Source organism: Vidua macroura, chromosome 13 (genome assembly GCF_024509145.1).
Source record: "Vidua macroura isolate BioBank_ID:100142 chromosome 13, ASM2450914v1, whole genome shotgun sequence".
Classification (NCBI taxonomy): domain Eukaryota; kingdom Metazoa; phylum Chordata; class Aves; order Passeriformes; family Viduidae; genus Vidua; species Vidua macroura.
In genome coordinates this window covers 13,520,484-13,541,053 of record NC_071583.1, presented here as the reverse complement: position 1 = coordinate 13,541,053, position 20,570 = coordinate 13,520,484, and the positions used below count along the sequence as shown (strand labels likewise).

Sequence of the window (20,570 nt, the reverse complement as noted above, 5' to 3'; positions counted from 1 at the left end):
AAGTAACAGATTTAATTTGCAGAGCAGCAGCTAAATCATTGTATATAAACCCTATTCCATTTGTTTTCTGTTTTCCCTAGCTTCTCTGAATTTTTGGCTTATAAAGCAATGAAACACATTTTTGAAGGGGATTTAAAATGTCTTTTGGAAGATGTGGAGAGGTCAGGGCCAGTTGTTAAAATTGTGACTGGCCTAGGGCTTCCACTACAGGGCTAAAATTTAATAGCTTTTAAGGGGTACACCTGGACACCAATGGACAACCAGAGGGAATTGCAGAGCACTGTGGCTGTGTGCTCCCCCTGGATCACATAACTGATCCAGTGGGCTGCCATTCTGGTTTTTGTGGGCTAGTGTTAATTTTTGATGCAGTTTCTGGTGCCCATTAAGGATGCAGACCAACGTAGATTCTTAAGCACAATAGTGTAAGATAAGGGGTTTTCTCTCTTTTTGCTTTCTTGTTATCTGTGTCTCTGTTGATGTATTTAAATACTGGGCCCTGGTCTAACCAGCTAAATCCAGCTAGGAATCTAGTCTTTGCCTTGCCATGCAGTAAATACAGAATAGTAGTCACACTGTTCATACCAAATAAAATCCAGATTACTACACAAAAATGTATTTTACTATGAAGGATGCTGAGAGCTCCTATCTTATGTACATTAGCTTGAAATAGTATGGTAGGAGCCTTGGCCTATACAGCCTCTAATAAAATCTGTAAATGGGTTCTCCAGTGTGTAGTAGAATTATTGGAAATGAAGGAATGAAGAAACTTGAGTGCTACTTAGGCCAGATGAGTGTACTGGAGAGCTCAGAGTTTAAAGGATTACAGAAAAGTCAAATAAAGGAATTGAAACACATTTCCTTCATTTCAGCTTCGAAATGCAATGGTGAACCGCAAAACAGGAAAATTCTCCATGGAAGTGAAGAAGACAGTGGACAAAGGGGTACAATGTCTAAAATACTATTCCAACTAAATATAAAGCAAGCAGATAATTTTTAAATTATTTTTAAGGTTGCTACAAATAAGGTTCCCTGCAGTATATATGTTTTTTCACTCCCTGAATGTAAACTTTGCTTCTAATTATGTCAGTGACTAACTACTTGGTCTTTTATACATTTCTTATAGCAAACTAACTTCTTACCCTCTCTCCTTTTGACTTTCTTGTTCTGAATCTAGAAGCGGGTCCTGGTGATGACAAATGACTACTATTATACAGACATCAAGGGTACTCCATTCAGGTAGAGCCGGCCATAATAAATGGACGTTTCATCCAACTCATTGGATTTGTGCTTATACAGAGCTTGTGAACTCTATTAAAAGCTCATCAGCAAAGGCTGACAATGAAATATCCCTGGACAATGCTGAAAATAGCAAGGAAAAGGAGCCTACCAGCATTCCTTTCAGCTTTTCCGGGGATGGAAAGTTTGTGCAAGCTCACACAGGCAAACTCACAGTATTTGTCATGGCTTACATTTCATTGAAAAAATATTCAGTTGAGGTTTACATTGAACGAAAGGCTTTCGCAAGTACTTGGAGAGCTATAAATACTATAATCCATTTAAGTAACTACATCTTGAGCTCCATTTTATTATTTTTTTCCACAACAAGAATGTAATGTAAAATGAGATAGTATTTCACTTCCAATTTGAGGTTTGGATGTTTTCTTTCTCTGAACGACCTTCAGTGGATTTCTATAACTAAAACCAAGTAAGCTGGTAATTTTTGCATGTATTTTGGGAGGGGAAAAAAAAAAAGGAAAACAGGTAGTCACTTCAAAAATGCTCATAATTGAACTAGAAATAATCTGCTAACAAAAGAGCCCTAACTGTACTTTGCACTTGAGGCAGGAGTTTGGCAGTTGGGATACGCAACTGAAATTTTCTTCAGTGGAAGAGTTTCACATAACTTGAGCTACATTACCACACAGAAAAACTACAGGCACATTTCTCTGATGTCTAATGCATGTTAAAATTTACTGATAGGTGATAATACTCAATGGGTTATTTGTTTTGGTTTTATTTTGTGAAGTTTTTTCTGGTTGCTGTTCTTTTTGTTTGTTTGTTTTTCTTTGGCACTGGCACTCTTGCACTGTTAGGTAAACAGAAGTGGGGCTACAAACATGCATGTAGTGTGAGTTATGGTGCTAAGGACAGAAATACAATTAGGAAAACTGTCCTTTTTCAACATGATATGTCTCTAGTTTTGGGTTGTTGTGTAGATTTGGGACAACTGCACACTGTAGTGTCAAAGCTGTTTAGTGTTCAGCTCTTTCCCAGACCGAGCTGTTGATTGCAGCTTGTGTGCTCTTGGATTTGGTGCCTCTCCATGTACTTCCAGTACTAGCCCATGCATTTGCAGTCTTGCTGATTACTGCAGATTCCTAGCTCAAGATAATGCCCTTCAATGAATGAATGAATGCCAGAAGGCGTTCTCTGTTTGTGTTTGATAGCAAGAGGCATGGGATCCCCCAGCCACTTCATTAAACTTGGATGTTTTAAATGGTAGACTGAAAACCAGACCAAAACACAGTGTGTAACTGTTGAGAATTTATGAAGCTGAAGTCAATACAAAAGAGCTATGCTAGCTAAAAATATGAAACACAGAAAAATTAGTCCAGGAGGAGTCATGATGCTGTTGTCACATTTGAAATTCTTTTCCTGTCAGTAGCACCATCAATTCCCACACTTCTGTAGTTTCTCAACAGCTTCGGCTGATTTACAAAACATTGTCTCCCTCATCGTAAGGCCATGGTCATGTTCAAGGCTCAGCTGAAGAAATCTCATGCTGGGTGAACAGCAGTGAGCTTAGAGGGGCTCATTTATTAATTTGCCAGGGAATAATGGTTTACTGCACCTCTAAGCACACATAAATACAGCCAATTGTTGAGGCACATCAGAACTGAGACATCATTGAAGCAACTAATTGAACAATAAATATAATTGGTAAGAGTTTGGAAACAAACAGTTTAAGTTAATCACAGTATATGAGCTGGAAATGTTAAAAATGAAAATAGCTCTGAATGTCTACTATTGTTTGTCTCACAGATTTCAAGGTCTGCTTTATTTCTCTGCACAGTTTAGGTGTGGCTCTCTCTAGAGGACATGGAAAATACTTCTTCAGAGGGAATGTAACTGTAGAAGAAGGTAAGGTACCTACCTTCTCATGTGGCTTACACAGTAGTTTTATTGTTAATTTGGTAGTTCCTTGTCTGCAGATTCCACAAGGGAGATAGACTCTTTTTTTTCTTCAAAATCTTTTACTTCACAGGGTATCAGGCATAGTCAGACTGCTTGGGAGTCTTCTTTAGATGGGATCATCTTCCATCCTTGTCTCTCAGTATTTCAGAGAACAAGTCACAGCCCAATGTTAATTATTTGTAGTGTTTTCTGAAGAAAGTAACTACTAAGAGCACTGTAATGGCTGTTGGTTTTGTTCACAGACTATACATTGTGAAATCTTTCAGAGCTATAACTGGTATGTGCATTAGCTACAAGGATTTACATGTTTATAATAGTAGCAGAAGTACTCAGGGAAAGAACTGTTTTTTGGTTTTGCTTTTTGATAAGTCCCCAGCTAAATGAATGGAGGAGTCAACTGTGTGAGTCATCAAGTTGTTTGGCAAGAAGGTTTCTGAAGATGAAGTAAGAGTGGAGACATTTCAGAATGTTGAAGGGAAGGCTGAAAATTTTAGAAGCTGCTGAGCAAAAAGTGTTTAAATAGAGGAGTGCTTTCAGATTTTATGCTGAAATCTCTATTTCTGATTCTACTTGTTTTGTCAGTGATGTGAAACAAGACAGATAATTTCTTCAGGTCTTTGTTCTTTGGCTGTATTTTGGGACACAGATATGTTCTTGCTCTCAGGAGGAGAGATATGAAAATAAGTGCCGCGAGGTTTGAGTAGCACAGCAGCTACAAAGGAGGCACAACAGGAGATTTGGAGCTACTCCCTCCCCAGACTGTTCCCAATATCCCTTTCACAGATTTCACCAAAGTTCTTTAATGCGGCCACGCATGTCAGGCAGTCTGAGGCCCAGGTGCACCCCCAGAAGTGTTAACAGAACCATCACTGTTCCCACTCTTACCTTCACTCATTCTCTCTCACTTCATCTCACTGTCCTCCCCAGGGACCACAGTTTTAGCTCCAATTTTGGCTTCCCTGCCCTCCTTAGTCACAGTTGCTCTGTCCTTGTTCATTGTGTACTCCGGGGGGTTGAACCCAGATGCTGCCTTCTGAACCCTATTTGCTTATTGTCTATTGATAAGGGTTTTAAGAGTTTTTAAAATTGCCAAAGTACATTTTTATTGTTCTATATAACTAATGATATAGTTCTTATTTACAAGCATATGTGTGACCTGTTAGTACAAAAAACCTTTTCTGAACAATCCCATAAATTGCTGTTTGTGTTCATGGCCTGTATGCTTAGGTTTTGAGGGAATTGTCCTTAATGAATTTTTTCATTATAAGAGAGGAGAACAGCTCACATGAAATGAGAAGTGTGTATTTTAGCATAAAGAACTTTACTGGCAAAAGAGAACAAGAGAGTATGAACAGGAGTCTGTTACCATTTTGCATTTGTTTTTCCTCAAATTGTTTTCTAAGCTTTAAAAATATTATGTAACTCACATAAGTTAAATATATCAGCAAAATTTTTTTTCATGCCTTTTCAGTTTTAGATCTGATTTAACTAGTTTTGCCAGTTTGTTAGACCCTAAAGTGTATTTGAACATAGTTTACTGTGATTTATTTCATTATGGTAATACTGCACTTTCCAAGAAGGGCTTATATTATGCAAATAACCATCTGTTACCCAGACTTCTCCCTAAATAACCCATTATTATTCCTGTTACAGGTTTACATGATTTAGAACACCCTGATGTATCTTTAGCAGACGAATGGTAAGCCTTAAATAAAGCATGAAATTAGTGTCTGTTACCCTCCTTGGTTTCATATTTTTTTTGTGCGTGCAGAGCCCAATTCTTTATATTCAAAGACAAAGAAAGATTGTGCTTGTACATATAACTTTTTACTGTTTTGACAACGTGTTCACAGGTCCTACTGCAACACTGACTTGCACCCTGAGCACCGGCAGATGACGCAGTTGGAAGCAATCAAACGCTACCTCACAGGGAAGGAGCCCCTGCTCCAATGCAAGTACTCGGTTAAACATGGATTTGCAGGTTTATCCCAGCCAAAAACTGCCACACTTAACCTTCTACAAAGTGCAAAGCTACTTACTTCAACCAATGATAGGATTGCTTAGCTGATGTTGCCTTGCAATTTCATATGGTTTTGAGCTTTTCCCGGGGTATCAATAAAGATATTATTATTTCTTAGAATTAATTATGTGTTATTATTGGTAGTATTAATTATGATACAGTTTTTCGACTTTTACAGTAAACTATGTGCCTGTACCAAATATTCAAGTTTGTGTTCAGATGGTGTAACTGTACTATGCAAAATTATCATTGCATTTGGTTATATAAATTATACAGGACTGATGGGAATCAATCCTTGGATCAGGCTTCTAAAGAACATACCTGATATTTCATGAGTATTTTAGGGAGGACACATATGTAATTAGCATTTCTGAACTGCAGAGCAGAATAAAAAATTCAAATAGGTGCATATTCTGTATGTTTGCAGAAATGCAGAGCTTTTGTGACTCTTACTAGACCTACTTGTAACCTTATGGCACATGCAGACATGAGCATTAGATAATATATACATGAATGAGTTACATGAAGTGGAGTATCATTGGGTTTTGACCTAAAATTGTTGCTAATGCAATGAAATTATGTGTGAAAAACTGCATTGTGGTAAAATACAGTGTAGTATTACATAGTAAATGCCTTTTTGTGCAAAAAGTTTGAAAGCATATCACAGATAAAGTAAAATGTAAGAAAACCCTATTGTTGTGTCATCTAAAAAATGTCTTTATATGCACATACATTTACTGATTTTATTGTTCTGTGGTAGGTGATAAAGAATTGATCCAGGAAGTTTTGTTTGATGCTGTTGTGAGTGCACCAATTGAAGCTTATTGGACCAGTCTAGCATTGAATAAATCAGAGTAAGTTGTCTTTGTGTCTATCATTATTCATCAGTCATGGCTGTATTTTTATTAGTTATGTTAATGAATTGGTGGAATGCCTAACAAATCCTGATATGCATGAAAATATTATACTATTTGATCCTAAATACCACCAAGTTTGAGTTCAATCTGAAGTGTTTGTCTTGCACAGTATGTCATGATGAAAGGTTACCTGATTTCCACAATAAAGCTGCTAAAATTGTAGCCTAATTGCAACTTACAGTTCTGTTTATTTTTAACAAAGAGTACCTGGGAAATTTAATGCAAAATTTACCAAAATAATTGATGCAATTGGTATTTTGTCTCAGAATAACTTATATATAGAAAAACTTGCACTGGAAAATAATTTCTTTAATCCTTGATTTGTTTATTTTCCAGAACTACTTGGGATCTAGGTTCCTGTTAGGGAGAGGTAGGAGATTAGCCAGTCCTTTTCAGAGTTTATATCTTCTACTTTATTCATTTATGCTCTGATGTACTAAGGTGTTAAGTAACAAGTTTTTATCCATATTAGAGTAAACAGGTATTAAGCTTAGCAGTTTGCATGAAATACAGTGGTTGAAAGGCAATTCTGGAGATTATCCTGATTAGATTTTCCTAAATTTCAACCATTTTCTAAAACTTGAAAGAAAAAATACATTGCTGTACAGCATGTACTCCTACTGAATGAAAAAAGCAGCATGATAAGATCTGGTTCATCAAAGAGTTATCCAGCCTTCTCTGGGAGGATAAAGATAAGAAATTGATGCATGTTAATAAACTGTGGCCATCAGGAGGTGCAAGGTGTCATCCTACACAATGAAATAACAGATCCAAACACAAGGACAGCTGTGGAATGATGCCGGGGCTGACTTTTGAAGCCTTTTCAGATTCTGACTTTGCTTCATTCTATCTCATTAATGAAACAAGAAAATGGCTGTGGTCCCTGGTTTTGTGCTAATGGGACTGAAGTTCTTGCAGCCACACAAGAATTAGTTTTAAAATAGCTTGGTACTGATAAAAGTGCAGCAGAGGAAGTTCAGGAAGTTTGAGGGGTTTTTTTCCCAAGTTCTACAGGCTAAATGTTTTTTTTTTTCCCCAAGCTCTAGAGGCTAAAGCCTGTCGTGATGGCAGCTAAGTTTAACTCTCAGTTGCCTGTTTTAAAATGTTTGCTTACTTGAGCAATAGTCACAGCTATGACTTGAAGCATAAATATAGCACAGAAATGTTGAATGGACTGGGAGCAAGACCTGGAACTCCTGCCCATCTCAGAATCACTGTGTGTCAGTGGTTATTAAATAGTTTGTATATAGCTATGCCACACCTTTTTATTCTATTATTATAATCCCTTCCTACAAATCCTACAAAATTTATTGTGTTTGGTTTTTTAGGGATTCTTAGTCTAAATAGCATTTCTACATTGCATACTATTCAAAACCCAGATGACTATAACTTAAAAACCAGCATTTAAAAGTGAATCAATAAATAAGAGAACTTTGCTTACAATAATCTTAAAGACATGCACACTTGTGCTTTCTGTGGCAGCGAAGCAGCTTTATCTGTTTACTGTCTGAAGCTTTGTCTCTGCTTGTGCTCTGCTGTGTTTCAGGAACTCTGACAAGGGGGTGGAAGTTGCCTTCCTTGGGACACGGACTGGACTCTCTCGGATCAACCTGTTTGTGGGCCCAGAGCAGCTGACCAACCAGTAAGTAACAAACTGTGCCTGGCAGCCAGGGAAGAAAAGAGAGAAAAAAACATAGTGCATTGTTATGAAGCCCATCTACTGTTTCTTCACACAGAACAAGCTAGAAAGATATCCTAGGATCCCTTAAATTATTTGATTGGAACATTTAGAACAATAAACTATTTTACACCTGTAGCCTATAAATTTGCTTTCCCTGCACACACACTCCCAGCCTCAAATCTCTCTTCTTCAGAGCAAATTACAAACATGTTACACCTTTTACTACACCACCTGAAAACAAATTCCTGTAGGCTTTTTCAGGGATTTTGCACCATTGTTGTGGAAAATATCTTTGGTGTTGAAATAAAGCCAAGGGACAGAATTGGACTGGGTGAAAGAGAAATCAGGAGACCTCATCGTACAAGAGTTTCCCATTTTCCTTGGAGAACATATAAGCTAGTGGAGGTATTATGCATATAAAAGAAAATCTGTGTTTGATAAACTAACTTGATTGAATATAAAGGTCTATGGACTTATCTGAGGACAGATGTTGTACGAGTAGGTGACATCAACAGCACTACAATTTGTTACTGTCAGGCAGAAAATTAGAACAACAGAGTGGACATTATACTTGTTCTTGGCATAAATTTTCTTCTGTCAACAGACAGAATTTGCTGAAATTATTGAGGAATAAAGTATTTAGTTGTCCACTACCACCCCCCACATAGTATTTTGAACATAGGCTGTAAAATTACCCTTTTGTTCATTACCTAAGAGTGAATTCCAGTGGCAACAGACTAGCAAATCTCCAGTGCCTTTTCCATGTTGTGCAGCTCACAGTTCTTATATTTTGCTGGAAGAAAAAGGCTTTTTATTCTAAGCATTTTTATTTATACAAATTAGTAAAAACAATTTCAATAGTACTTAGAGGTACTGTTTTATAGTGCTTTTTACGTCTTTCACAACAAAAGTTATTGTGTGTCACAAATAATTATTAGTAACTAAATTTAACTCTTTTGTTGAACAAGTGCTATTAGAAAAACTGTGCCAAACCATTTTCTTTTGTAAATGATTGCATTTTTTTTTGGTTTCTAGCTTTTTTCAAAGCTAGAAACCATTATGTGCCATGCAACAAACAACAATTGTTTTCTTTCTCTCTTTTTTCTCAAGAGACTTCCTGACAGCTGAAGATAAGGAGAACATTTTTAATGCTGACCATTTTCCACTCTGGTACAGAAGAGCTGCTGAACAAATACCTGGGAGCTTTGTCTACTCAATCCCATTCAGCACAGGTCTGTAATTTTGTCATTCCTTAAATTCTGAACCATGCATGATGCTGAAAGGATCCCAGGAGTGTCAGTACAGTGTCAGTGTTTGTAGCTGATCTCAAATATAGATCTGAACTAGGCATTGAAATTTGCAGCTACTTCACTGGCCCTTTGACCAGGTGTGTGTTTCATGGGGCTGCAAGTGAAACCCCAAAGTGTGGTGTGACATTTTCATTTAGTATTTGCATAGGTAGAACTACATTTTAACAAGTGTTTTAAGCAGCACAAGTCCAACAGAGTAAATGTCCACATTATTGAGAAGCCCTACCTGTTGTCACCTTTGCTGCCCCTTTTAGCAGGGGAGACAAAATCTGATGGCTCATTTCAGTGTTTTAAACTTGTTTTTGGCATGCTGGGGAATTTAAAATGCTAGTGCCAGTATGTTCTGTGCATATGTAATGTTCCCTGTTTTATTTTCTGAACAATATATCCACATAGACTGTTATCTAAAACCAGGGGGGAAAAAAAACCCTGAATTTCCTGATTTTGCAATAGATTGTTTCATTTTTTCCCCCTTAATATACCCCACAGAAACTGCCAACAAGAGCAATGTGGTGACAGCCAGTACTGCTATTCAGCTTCTGGATGACAGGAAATCTCCAGTGGTTGCAGGTACAATTGTTGTAGTTTATTCATTTTGTTAATTTTTTAAAGTCTGTTTATGAATTCCTCACTTTCTCTTTTGAGTTAGCAGGTGTAGATATCAAATCTTTTAAGAAGAGAGAGAAGGATGCAGTTGCACCTATAAGATATAATTGGCTAAGTGTGGAGAGCATTTAATGCTTCCTCTTCCCACCACCTTGATCCTTTATTAATTGACTCTCAAACCTCCCTGTGAGCTATTGAGTTTGACTTTATGGAAATTACCATTATCTGTAAAGCATTTTTGGTGGACAATTCTATATCATCATAAATCAGATTATTATGATAAGGAAAAGGAAATATAACAAAGGACTATCTGATGTGTAAATGTTCCACCCAGGCTTCAAGTTTGAAAATTCTGTGCTATAACAGGATTGTTTTATAACAGAATACAATGTGGTGAGTTTGTCTAGATTATCAGAGATGTGATTTGTTCAGTGCATAGAAATTGAATAACAAAGCTCTACTGTCTGTCAGCAAGAGTATAACAGTACCTAAAGACTGAAAGGTGAAGTGTGACAACTACAGAATAGAGATAAAACACACTGATTTCAAAGTGAGAGTAAGTAATTTTGAAATTGTTGGATGTTCCTAACTCAAGTTCAGTTATTTATCTGACCAGTTTTTTTCTAGTTCCCAATGGTTACTGACCTTGAAGAAGGAAAGAATTTTGATAAATCTTGTGATTTATTTTGCCAGAAACCAAGCTCTCTTATCTCAGGAAAAATTAGATAACTACCACAAAAGCAAGAACCACCTTATTTTTTCTTGTATTTAAAATACTATTAAAAATGCAGTGAATACAATACTGAAAGAACAAGAATGTGCAAGAAAAATGGGATATCTCAAATATGTTTCCTCAAACACAGAATATTTCCACTGATAAGAAAAGATTTTAGAAGGTCAGTAGATAAGCAGCTTTCTGACTCCAATCCACAAGATACATTCTTCAGAAATTATTGAACTCTATAACATTTCATGAAATCTTAATTTTGACTTTGCACTCCTGTTAAAGCATAAAACAGCATTTAGAAAGTAATGTCACTGCAGATACCTGCAAAGTGCTGAAGATGTAACAGAGTTTTCACTGTACAAGGAAGAAGGTTGACATGTTAATTCTAGAATGCTCATTTGTTTGGAGCTAGAAAAAAGTTTCACGATGAAGTTTTCCATCATCTCTAAAATGTGTAGGGTTAATAGACATCCTGATATTTATTATTTTCTCATGATTATTTGCAATTTGGTTTTGACTTTGAGAAGGTATAACACACTATTACTTCTAATACACCATGAACAAGCTTTGGGGTTGTTTGTTTTTTTAGTAATTGTAAAAGAGAAAAGCAGGTGTTGCTTCCCCCCCAGTAATTCTCTTTATTATTGAACATTTAAAATTGCTTGGGCCCCATACTTTCTATCTAAAATAGAAAGTTTTTTAATGCCAAAGCATGGAGAAGATTTCCATGGTGTCTGTAAAAGCATAATGCCATGAAAGGTAAGAGCAGTGTACCTTCACTCTGAAGCATGTCAGTGGTTTTTTATTTCTAGTTCTGTAAACCTTAAAGACTGTGTGCTAGATATTTTGTTTACAATATGAAGCATTTTTAAGAGTTTGTTTTGAATAGTTTTTCCTTTCTCTCTTGTATGGTTTCATGTTTTCATGTGATTTTCTTTTGGGGGGAAGTCACTTTGAGTCTGTACAAACGTTTTCTATGAAAGCATCACTCACCCAACTACAGCCTCTCAGAGACAAATAAGTGTATGCTGTATTCTTGTTCTCCTTAAGATCATGAATGTGACTTGTCAGTCCTACTTTCCCTCAGAAAACTTTCTTGAAAGTACCCAGCATGTAGTTCAATTTTTAGGTTTTATTATAAGGCTGACAATATTCTGTGTTAAGCAAAATGGATTTGGAGGCAGAAACTGGAGCAGTGATAAATGGGAGAAGTTTGAAGTTTTTATTTGCTTGACTTGGGAGACTAAAGTAAGATTATGGGTAATGTTTTCAAATATCTCCATTGGAGTTCAAATTTGGCCAAAACAGCTCATTTTAATTTGTGTAAAGTAAGTATTCCTTATCCCCATTTGGTCTGAGTAGATTACAGTAAGCAGCAGGATGGGATACACATTTCATGTTAAATCACTCTGTTCCCTAGAGGGATTTGACTGAAAATTAAGCTGTGCCAGAATGTTGTTTATTACAGATCACTACAAGACTTTAAATCTGGCAGAAAGAAACAAGAACATTGTTATAAAATGGAAACCTGAATTATTCCTGCCCATGAGAGGGGAAAAAAGGAACAAAACCAACTCTTACTGCAAAATCCATAGACTGGGTTTTGGGGTTTTTGTTTTGTTTTGGGGTTATTGGGTTTTTTTTGTTGTTCATTTGTAGTGGGATTTGTTGTTGTTTTTGGGGTTTTGTGTTTTTCATTTGGAAACTCATCACTTATAACAGATTTCATATAAAAGTCTAAAGCTTAATGCAAATAGCAAAGATTCAACTGCATAAAACAGGCAAAAAATCCTGAAATCAGTGAGTCTGCCAACTGTTACTACAGAGGAATTGAGTGTTGCTGCTGTTTCACCATCTGTACCTACTAATACCAGTTCCCTGTCAGAATGTCTTTGCTTCTTGGCAAAAAGCCCATGTAATTTTTTTCTAAAACCTCTCCTGCTTCTTGCAATTGAGATTGTGATTTTCTTTTTTTTTTTTTACTTAAATGAATGCAAATTTCTATAGAAGGTGTGTAGATAAATCTTTAACATAAGTGTAGTAGCATCATATTTAGTGTTGTGTTCAGTTTAGTTGCAGGAGAGAAGTGACAGTAGTACTGCAGGCAGGGCCTTCTTTAATTTGAACACATTTATGTTCAAAATTTCTTTAGCTGAGTGTTTTCTGTGGCTGTGTCTTCTATATCAAGATTACATTGAAATGCTAAGCATCTTCAAACTGCCCCAGTTACAAAGTAAAGAGATGGTGGATTTTTTTTTTTTCTTCTTAGCAAGAACTAAAAATAGGAGAATGACCCCAGACCCCAGTCATCAAATTCAGTGAGATTCCTGGAATATTAGTGTTCCTCTGGATGACAAAGATGAAGCTAATATAGAATATCCAAATTTAGACAGTGGTTTAGCTATTAAAATTGAGGCAAATCAAGATGGAGCTGTGTTTTATGATGCTTATGTGAAGGACAGTACATTTCTGCTAAATGTTGGTAGAATTCAGCATCCCAGTCTTGTGCTCTTTGTGATTGCATGGTGAGTTGGATGTTAACTTTCAAGTGGCAAACAGAGAGTCATCTGGATAAGTGCAGCATAGGATTTCTATGTGCTATGTATGTGTTTATTTCCATTTTTTGGCAAGAGATGATGGTTTCATCAGTATGATTTAGTTACAAAAATTATTAAAGGTATTGCTCACCTATCTGAAGAAGATATGGGGATGGAAGCAAGCAAACGAGTCATCATGGAGCAAAGCAGGGTCTAAAAACTGAAAAAATTGCTCTCTCTTGAGATTTCGAGAGTGTTGACAAAATACATGAACCCTCAAAAATGCAATTTCCTGTAGAGACAGTTCAAAAGCTGCAGTACAATATAGGACATTAAAAGCCCCTCTTGTTGAAAGAGGCCATCACTGTTCACAGAAAACATGAAAATTAGCCCCTTGGTATGTTTAATGAAAGGCAACAGAGCTGACATAATCTTCTTAGGGAAAAGAAAAGAATACTAAAGAATGCTGAGGAAAATGTCTGATGAAAATTGTCAAGTGCTCTTAAGATTTCTTCATTGAACAAGCAGAACCTGGATTTCCAGCCTCATTGGAAAAGTCCATAGCCGGTTTAGTAAAAAGCTCTGGACGCTGAGTCAGAAGAATGAAGGATTACACCATGCACAGGCAAAGTCCTTAGTCTCACAGTCACTGAAAATTTAGAATTTGAAGGAGATGAGGAAGAATAGTCCATTTTTCTTTAATACAAGGCTGCTTAGAAAAGCTGAAATTACAGTTTACCTGAATCTTTTTTTTTTGCCTCATTTTGTGCAGACCAGTAAAATACTTGAATTGTAGAGGCTGGAATTGATCTCTTAAGATCATCTAGTCCAATCCTCGTGGACAAATCTTAAGAGAATCTGAGCTAGAGCTGATTACCCAGAACTGTGTCCAGTCAGATCTTAAATGCTTCCCAAGTGGAGAGGCCATGCCCTCTCTGGGTGTGTCATATTAGATGTAAATAGACAGAAAACCAGGTGGAGTTTTATTACTGTTCTCACCAATTGTTGCAAATGTAGAATTGCAAAAAAGTTTTGTTTGTATGGTACCTAAGTACAAGGAAGGAATATCTAAAGAAGTATTTTCTTTTTTTTTTTTTTTTCTTTTGTGTTCTTTTTTTTTTTTTTTTTAATATGGTCAGTTTTGTGTTGGACTTCCTATTTATCAAAGTTGAAATTAGAAAATAGAAAACACTAAATGAGCCCTCCTTGCACATGCCCTTCTGTAGCCCATCAATTCAAATCAAGTAGTAGCTGAATTTGTTTGTTTTAAAAAGATGAAAAGCTTTACCTTTACATGAATACTGCAGTTTCTGAAAATTAGCAAGTCCTCAATGCTCTTTATGTCAGCTTAACTAAAATACTATAGTAAGAGAAGCTCACTGTGGATAAATTATTGAGAAATGAAAGTATTCCAGTTCTGGGAGGATGAAGGCATGTTTACAGTAATTTTCTATCAAAGAAGAGTGATTGCCTGGGATGTGCATTTAAGCATTGCCATAACTCTGACTCTATCCTTTATGAACCTGAATAAAAAGAAAAATTGCATTAATTTTTATATATATTTGTGTACATATATATATATATGAACTAAATTATGTTTAATATATAATAAGCAATTCTTTGTATCAGGTATACATGGTGTTACTGAAACTGAAGCAAAGAAAGGCAGTCAGGCCTCTTCTGTTCACTGACAGTGGATTTTAAATGCTCTTACCAAAAATACTCTTTATGCAAACAAGAATACTATGTTTTATTTTCCCAAAGAAATTGTTCCAAGTAATGCCATGATCCAGTATTTAACTTTTCCAGTATTTAACTTTTCAAACTTGATCCTTTATTTTTATAACCAGCCCATATTCAAATTCAAGGATTTTTTTCTCCAAACCCTGGTTAGAGCAAGATTTTTTTGCAAGTGACCTCATCCATCACTTTCTTTGTTCTCCCTTTTACATAACTTTAAAACCCAACTTAAATATAGCAATAAATTCACTTATTCCGTGTTAAATATTCCTAGTCAAAATGCTAAAAGGCCTCAGCTATTTTGAATGAATCAGCTTGAAGATTTAGCATCTCCTCTTAGGTTTGTATCCATAAGCCAAGCTAAGAAATAGTAAGGAGTTATCACTGATTTGTTAGAAATGGCACACAATTTTGAATGCTTCTATTCTTGCCAGAGGAAAGTGGCCCTGATGATCCTGCTGTTTAAGATAGTCAAACTGTGACTTGAAATTAGGAAATACCCAAAATCTCATATTACTTTTAAAATACAAATCAGTCATACTGAGGCTGGTCACAGTTCAGGTATTTATTCTTCCTGTTTAGATCAGACTCTACAGGACAGCAATTTAAAAGGAAAATTTGTGAATATACCGGATTTTTAGTAACTGAGAATTTTGCTGATCTAGGCTCTAAGTATGGAAGATTCTTTAAAAAATTCATGGGGGAAAATGTGCACCTTATTTCTGAAAATATGTACCTTTATGACACAAAAAACCTCTGTTTTTCACTCCCTTTCCCCCCCCCCCTTTTTTTTTTTTGGTGTGTTAATATTTTTATCTATGTGATCTCAACACTTCATCTGGGGTTTTTTTTTAAATGAATTTAAACTGAGTTTACATGCACATCTCTCTTTTAACAGAGTGACTCTCAAGTACTTAATCAAAAGTAATTTGAGGCATTGATATTTCTAGAAGTGACAGATACATTAAAAGTTCCATAAATACTGCAATCTGCTGATGTTACAGTAGTACATAGAGCAAATACATCTGCTCTGTTCTTCTTGGACGTCTTTTTCCTATTTTTTTCACATGTATTGCTTTCATATTATTTTTAAGAACATTCAGGCAAATGTCATTGCCATATACAGTTCTTAAAATTTATGATACCATCTATAAAATTGCATTTTAATATGGAGGCCTAGGGGAAAATGAATATGTCATCATAATGACACACCAACCAAATTTTTGAGGCATTCTAAAATAGATGCTTTTCTTGTCAGACAGAAGAGTGATTTACCTAACCTTTACTCCCCATTATAAGCCACAGAATATTATATTCAGCAGTAGCATTTAGCAAATCCCTCAAAATGTTTTTCATGTTTTGGTGAAAACCATGACTTCATGTTTTTCCAGAGTTTCTTGTTCATTTTGGATATTGTTTTTGTATTCATAAATCTAATATTGGTATACAGACTAATGTTTCCAGCTTTAGAAAAACTGAGATGTGTATTTGTACAGCCTAACATTAAGCAGCTCACATGTTGGGAGCAATTGCTTGGGAAAGATGGTTTGGAGGAGGAGTGATGAGCTTTGGAGCACGTGGTGAAGTCCTGTCCATTTTCCTTTAGCTGAAAAGGGAAGCTGAAGTCAGTGACATATTCACAATTCAGACATTTGCATTCATTTGCATTTGTTCTCAGTTCATTTCACCATACAGAATCAGTCTGTGGAATAGTTTAATAGTGTTTCTGCTTTTTTGAGGTAGTTCTCTGCTGGTGTTAACTTGAGAATTTAACCTCTATCTAATTCTTGGGCTTTCCTCACCACTTGTTCTTAGAGAATCCAGGACTTTGACAGAAGCATCCCACTTAATATGTATAGTGAATGGTACAGAGCATCTGCTTTTTGCTTCTGCCCTCTGCTTTGCTTTTGGGATTTGTTGGTCAGTTGGTTGGGTTTCATTTCTATGTAATTTGTGGAGGAGGAAGATCCTTGTGATCTAACAGCAATCAGATTCTAGGGGCATTTTGCTAAAGAATTCTGCTGCCAGCAAAATAAATCCCTGACTGCAGATCAAGAAGAGCAAGGCAGCAGATGAGCTGTCGGGTCCTTTGGATAACTTCAAATAAGGCTGAGCAAGGTTGAAACTGCAATCATAAATATAAATACATTGCTATCATTTTGAGTATTGAGAACTGATTAATTTATCTTCCCTTCAGTGGACTATATTGCCAAACATTAACAGTGTTTTTTCATAATTTTACCTTGAAAAGAAGATGACAGCCTTCGCAAAAAAGTTGAGCATGTGGTGTCCATAGCCCTAAAACATGGAGGGATTCCTCTGCAATCAGTACGAGACAGCAACCACAGCTTCCACTGGAGAGAAGTGACAAGTTTGTATTTTTGGTTTGTTTATTGTGGGCTTCGGATTCCTACACCTCCTCTCCTGTTGTGGTTTGCTGTGGCTGCTGTTGCTGCCCATTTTCCCTGTGATCTGGGGAACATGCAGCCACATTTCAGGTAATACAAACTCAGGACATACCAAGAATCTGAAGATTGTGGTTACTATGCCACTTTTGGCCAAATTAAAAGATCCAAGTTGTTTTTGGATGCTTGACTAAAGCATATGTATCCTTGTCTTCTGGGCAGCAAAGTTAGATTATTATAATGATTGTTATTTTCTTGTTAACTGTTAATGAGAGATAAGCTATGTGTAGTGTCACTAAATATGCTACTTTGATATTCAAGAAGAGAGATCCAAGTTTTGATTGGACATTGTATTACTAGAAAATAATGAAGCTGAATTTTGATTGATGTTTTGCAAGCTCTCAAAGGAAAGACAAAAATGGCAAGCAATTATGTTTCAGTTTAAACTTTGTGTCTTTCAATATAGATGCTATTGGTAATTTTCTGTAAAGAACATGTATCTATTATAGTCTTCAATTTTTGCTCTAAAATGAAATTTTAGAAAATTTTTCTGTAAACAAAGCAATATAATGAGCCTTTATATGAAAGGCAGGAATGCAAAATATGTGAGCTTTCCCTGCCTTTGCAAATGCCTTGCAGAGTAGCATGTCCTGATATTTTATTGACTTTGATGAGGAAGAGTGTTTTTCACAGAGATTAGAAAAAAATACTGTGCTTTCTATAATACTCTCATGAGATTGCTGGAAGGACAACAAAGCTTTCTCAGCATCCTTTATCTGAAAATTAAATCTGTGCAGACAAATAATTTCAGTGACAGATGTCCATTGCTAAGCTTTATAAATTAAGGGCAGTTCTGTGGGGATTCCCTATATTCAGTTTTCCCCTTGTTGTAGTCAATAATTTTTATAGTCAACAAATTGTGGCTTTTATCTCTCTTTATCAGTAGATGAAATTTCTGTTTCCTCTACTGAAAAAGAAATATTTTACCTTTATTCAATAATTGAATTAATACTTCTCTCTGTTCATTTTCTGCTATGACTTTTTCATTAGAAGTGACTGGATTTGTTAATTACAAACACTTTTACCATGGTAACTATGATATACAGACTTATAAACATTCAATGAAAAATTTCCCTGTGATTTTTTCCTTTTTGTTTGTCTGTTTTTATTGGGAGGTGGTTTTTTGTTTGTTTTTTTTCCTTTGGGAAACAGCATTTTAGAGTGTAGCATCAGATTTTGCATGGATTGGCTCGCTCTGTTCCCACAGCAGAGGGAACTAATGGAAATACTTAATACTTTGCTTTCTGGCAGAACTCCCTATCCATTTACAGCCTTGTGTGTGTGCATGAAAATCCCCAAAGCATCTTCAAAGTGACTCAGAATGAGTTTCTTTAAATGTTGTTGTTCGTTTCATTGATTCTCCCTCATTTTCTTTTTTCCTTCTTCTTCTTTTTCCTTTTTTTTAAATATATAAATGATGATACAATGAGGAAAATCTGAAAGGTTTTTGGTGCTAGGTCTGGTTTTTTAAGGACTAGGAAGATGTTCTGGCTTATTCCTGACTAGGAAATATCAAGTCAATTCTTGCTTTTCTTTTGCTTGAAAATAATAGAGGTATGATTTGTGATGGAAGCTGTGCTGCTGTATCTGAGCCTGTTAGAAACACTGAGGGTGAAATCTCTCTGGAGGTTGGAAGTTTATTAGCTTTCATCTCAGGATCTACACTTTGAGTACAACTGTGCTTGTTTTAGGTTGTCACTGTGGAAAACCAGTGATTTGGCATGGCCCCAAACTCATTTTTGGGCCAATGGGCAATAAGATCCAATCCTGTCTTATTTCTGTCTTCTGTATCTGAAAAACTGAGTTTTGCTTTGCAAAATGCTGTGGCAGTAAATGGATAAAAGAGTAAAAAAAGGTAGATTTACATATTTAAATGACTTCATTTCTGAAAGTAGATTAGATTATTCGTTAAGCTTTACCAAATATTTACAAGAAAAAAAAGTAAACATCAAGAGATCAGATTAAAAAGCCTGAATACAAATATTCTACATATGTAAAAATATAAATATTCTAAAAATGTTGCCGTGATGATGTCTCAGCTGAAGTAATGTTCCCAGTCTAGGGTACCACATTTTAAACAAAATGTAAAAGAACTGAAAAGGCTTCAGGGAATTGAATGCAGGAGGAAAAAAAAAAGGAAAATGTGGTCCTGCAGGAAAAATTTGAAACAGCTTGGTTTATTTAGTTCAGGACAGAGAATGAGCACCTAATAATGATATGAAGTACTTAGCAGTTAAAAAAAAAAAAAAAAAGAAAAGAACAGACAGTAATTGATTGTTTTCAATATCTGCTAGATTTAGATTAAGACAGAGATGCTTAATTTCCTCTGGACATGAAAGTAACTGCAGATGCAGGAATGGGCTTTAATATTTAGGTTGCAATTATTACAAAGTAGATAAGAGCAAGGGTTACGTGACTCCTGCCATAGAGCCCATTACTCAGTTGAGGCTGTTACTGGAGCAGCTACAGAGCTTGATCCCAGAATCTGTCTGTTGGAAGGAGAGTGCAGATCTGCAAGTGCCAGGACACAGCTTCCCCTTGCCCTTGTTGCAGGTTGTTCCGTGGCCTTTTTCCTCCACACTATAAACTGATTGCTGATTTCTACATTGGCTGCCTGGACAGCTCTTTATCCCTGTCACTGAGGGCAGTTAGGGGACACATGAGATGTCTGTCACAAATAGCCTAAAAAGTGTTTTATCAAGTCTTGGAAAAGGTGAATGGAGCTCCTGATCTCTGTTTGTTGCCTTCAAATAATTTCTAAGAACCATTAAAATAACTACCTCTGCACACTCAAAATATTCGTGGAATTCTAAACTTATGATATTCAAATAATTTTGGCTCTGATTTCCTCTGATGGTGAAAGAGCTCTGCTGAGAGTAAGGATGGAGCCTTGAGTGAATCCAGCTAAATGTTCCCTCTGAGAGAGATGATGTGTAAACATGCAGCTACATTATCCTCCTGGTGAAGGGCAGCACTGTGGTGGGAGCTGCATCTGCAGCATGGCATTTGCAAAATGGAGCACTTGTTTGAGGATTTGGGAATAAATGGCTTCAGAAAACTCTGTAGCAAGCTTGTAAGCCAGCAGGATATCAGGCAGTGTCTCTGTGTACTCCTTTTGGGGCTTGCATCCAAAGCACTGTAGCATTTCTTCCTTCAGCATTTTCTCTGCTCTCTTCTTTCTTCCTTACTAAGTAATTAAAAAATTGCATGGAATAGTTAAGAAGGTGCTTCCTATTTTCTAGGTTAGGAAATTGAGGTAATGTTTAATTGCTGCTTTCTGGGGCAGACTGGAAAGTTGAAAACACATTTTTGGAAACGCTTTTAACAGATTTATATTATCAGTGGCAGTGCTAAGAGTAGCTGGTTTGAAAA

The 20,570-nt window shown here is 36.1% G+C and overlaps 1 protein-coding gene across 1 annotated transcript in view; it reads left to right on the top strand.

The window, feature by feature from the left end:
* CACNA2D3 (calcium voltage-gated channel auxiliary subunit alpha2delta 3) overlaps nucleotides 1-20,570 on the top strand; it is a 389,866-nt gene that overhangs the window by 300,806 nt on the left and 68,490 nt on the right. The window contains exons 19-27 of the mRNA XM_053989736.1: nucleotides 870-941; nucleotides 1,175-1,236; nucleotides 3,074-3,141; nucleotides 4,849-4,894; nucleotides 5,049-5,146; nucleotides 5,976-6,069; nucleotides 7,679-7,774; nucleotides 8,924-9,045; nucleotides 9,613-9,693. Coding sequence (XP_053845711.1) covers nucleotides 870-941; nucleotides 1,175-1,236; nucleotides 3,074-3,141; nucleotides 4,849-4,894; nucleotides 5,049-5,146; nucleotides 5,976-6,069; nucleotides 7,679-7,774; nucleotides 8,924-9,045; nucleotides 9,613-9,693 — 739 coding nt within the window. The remainder of the gene's footprint in view (nucleotides 1-869; nucleotides 942-1,174; nucleotides 1,237-3,073; nucleotides 3,142-4,848; nucleotides 4,895-5,048; nucleotides 5,147-5,975; nucleotides 6,070-7,678; nucleotides 7,775-8,923; nucleotides 9,046-9,612; nucleotides 9,694-20,570) is intronic.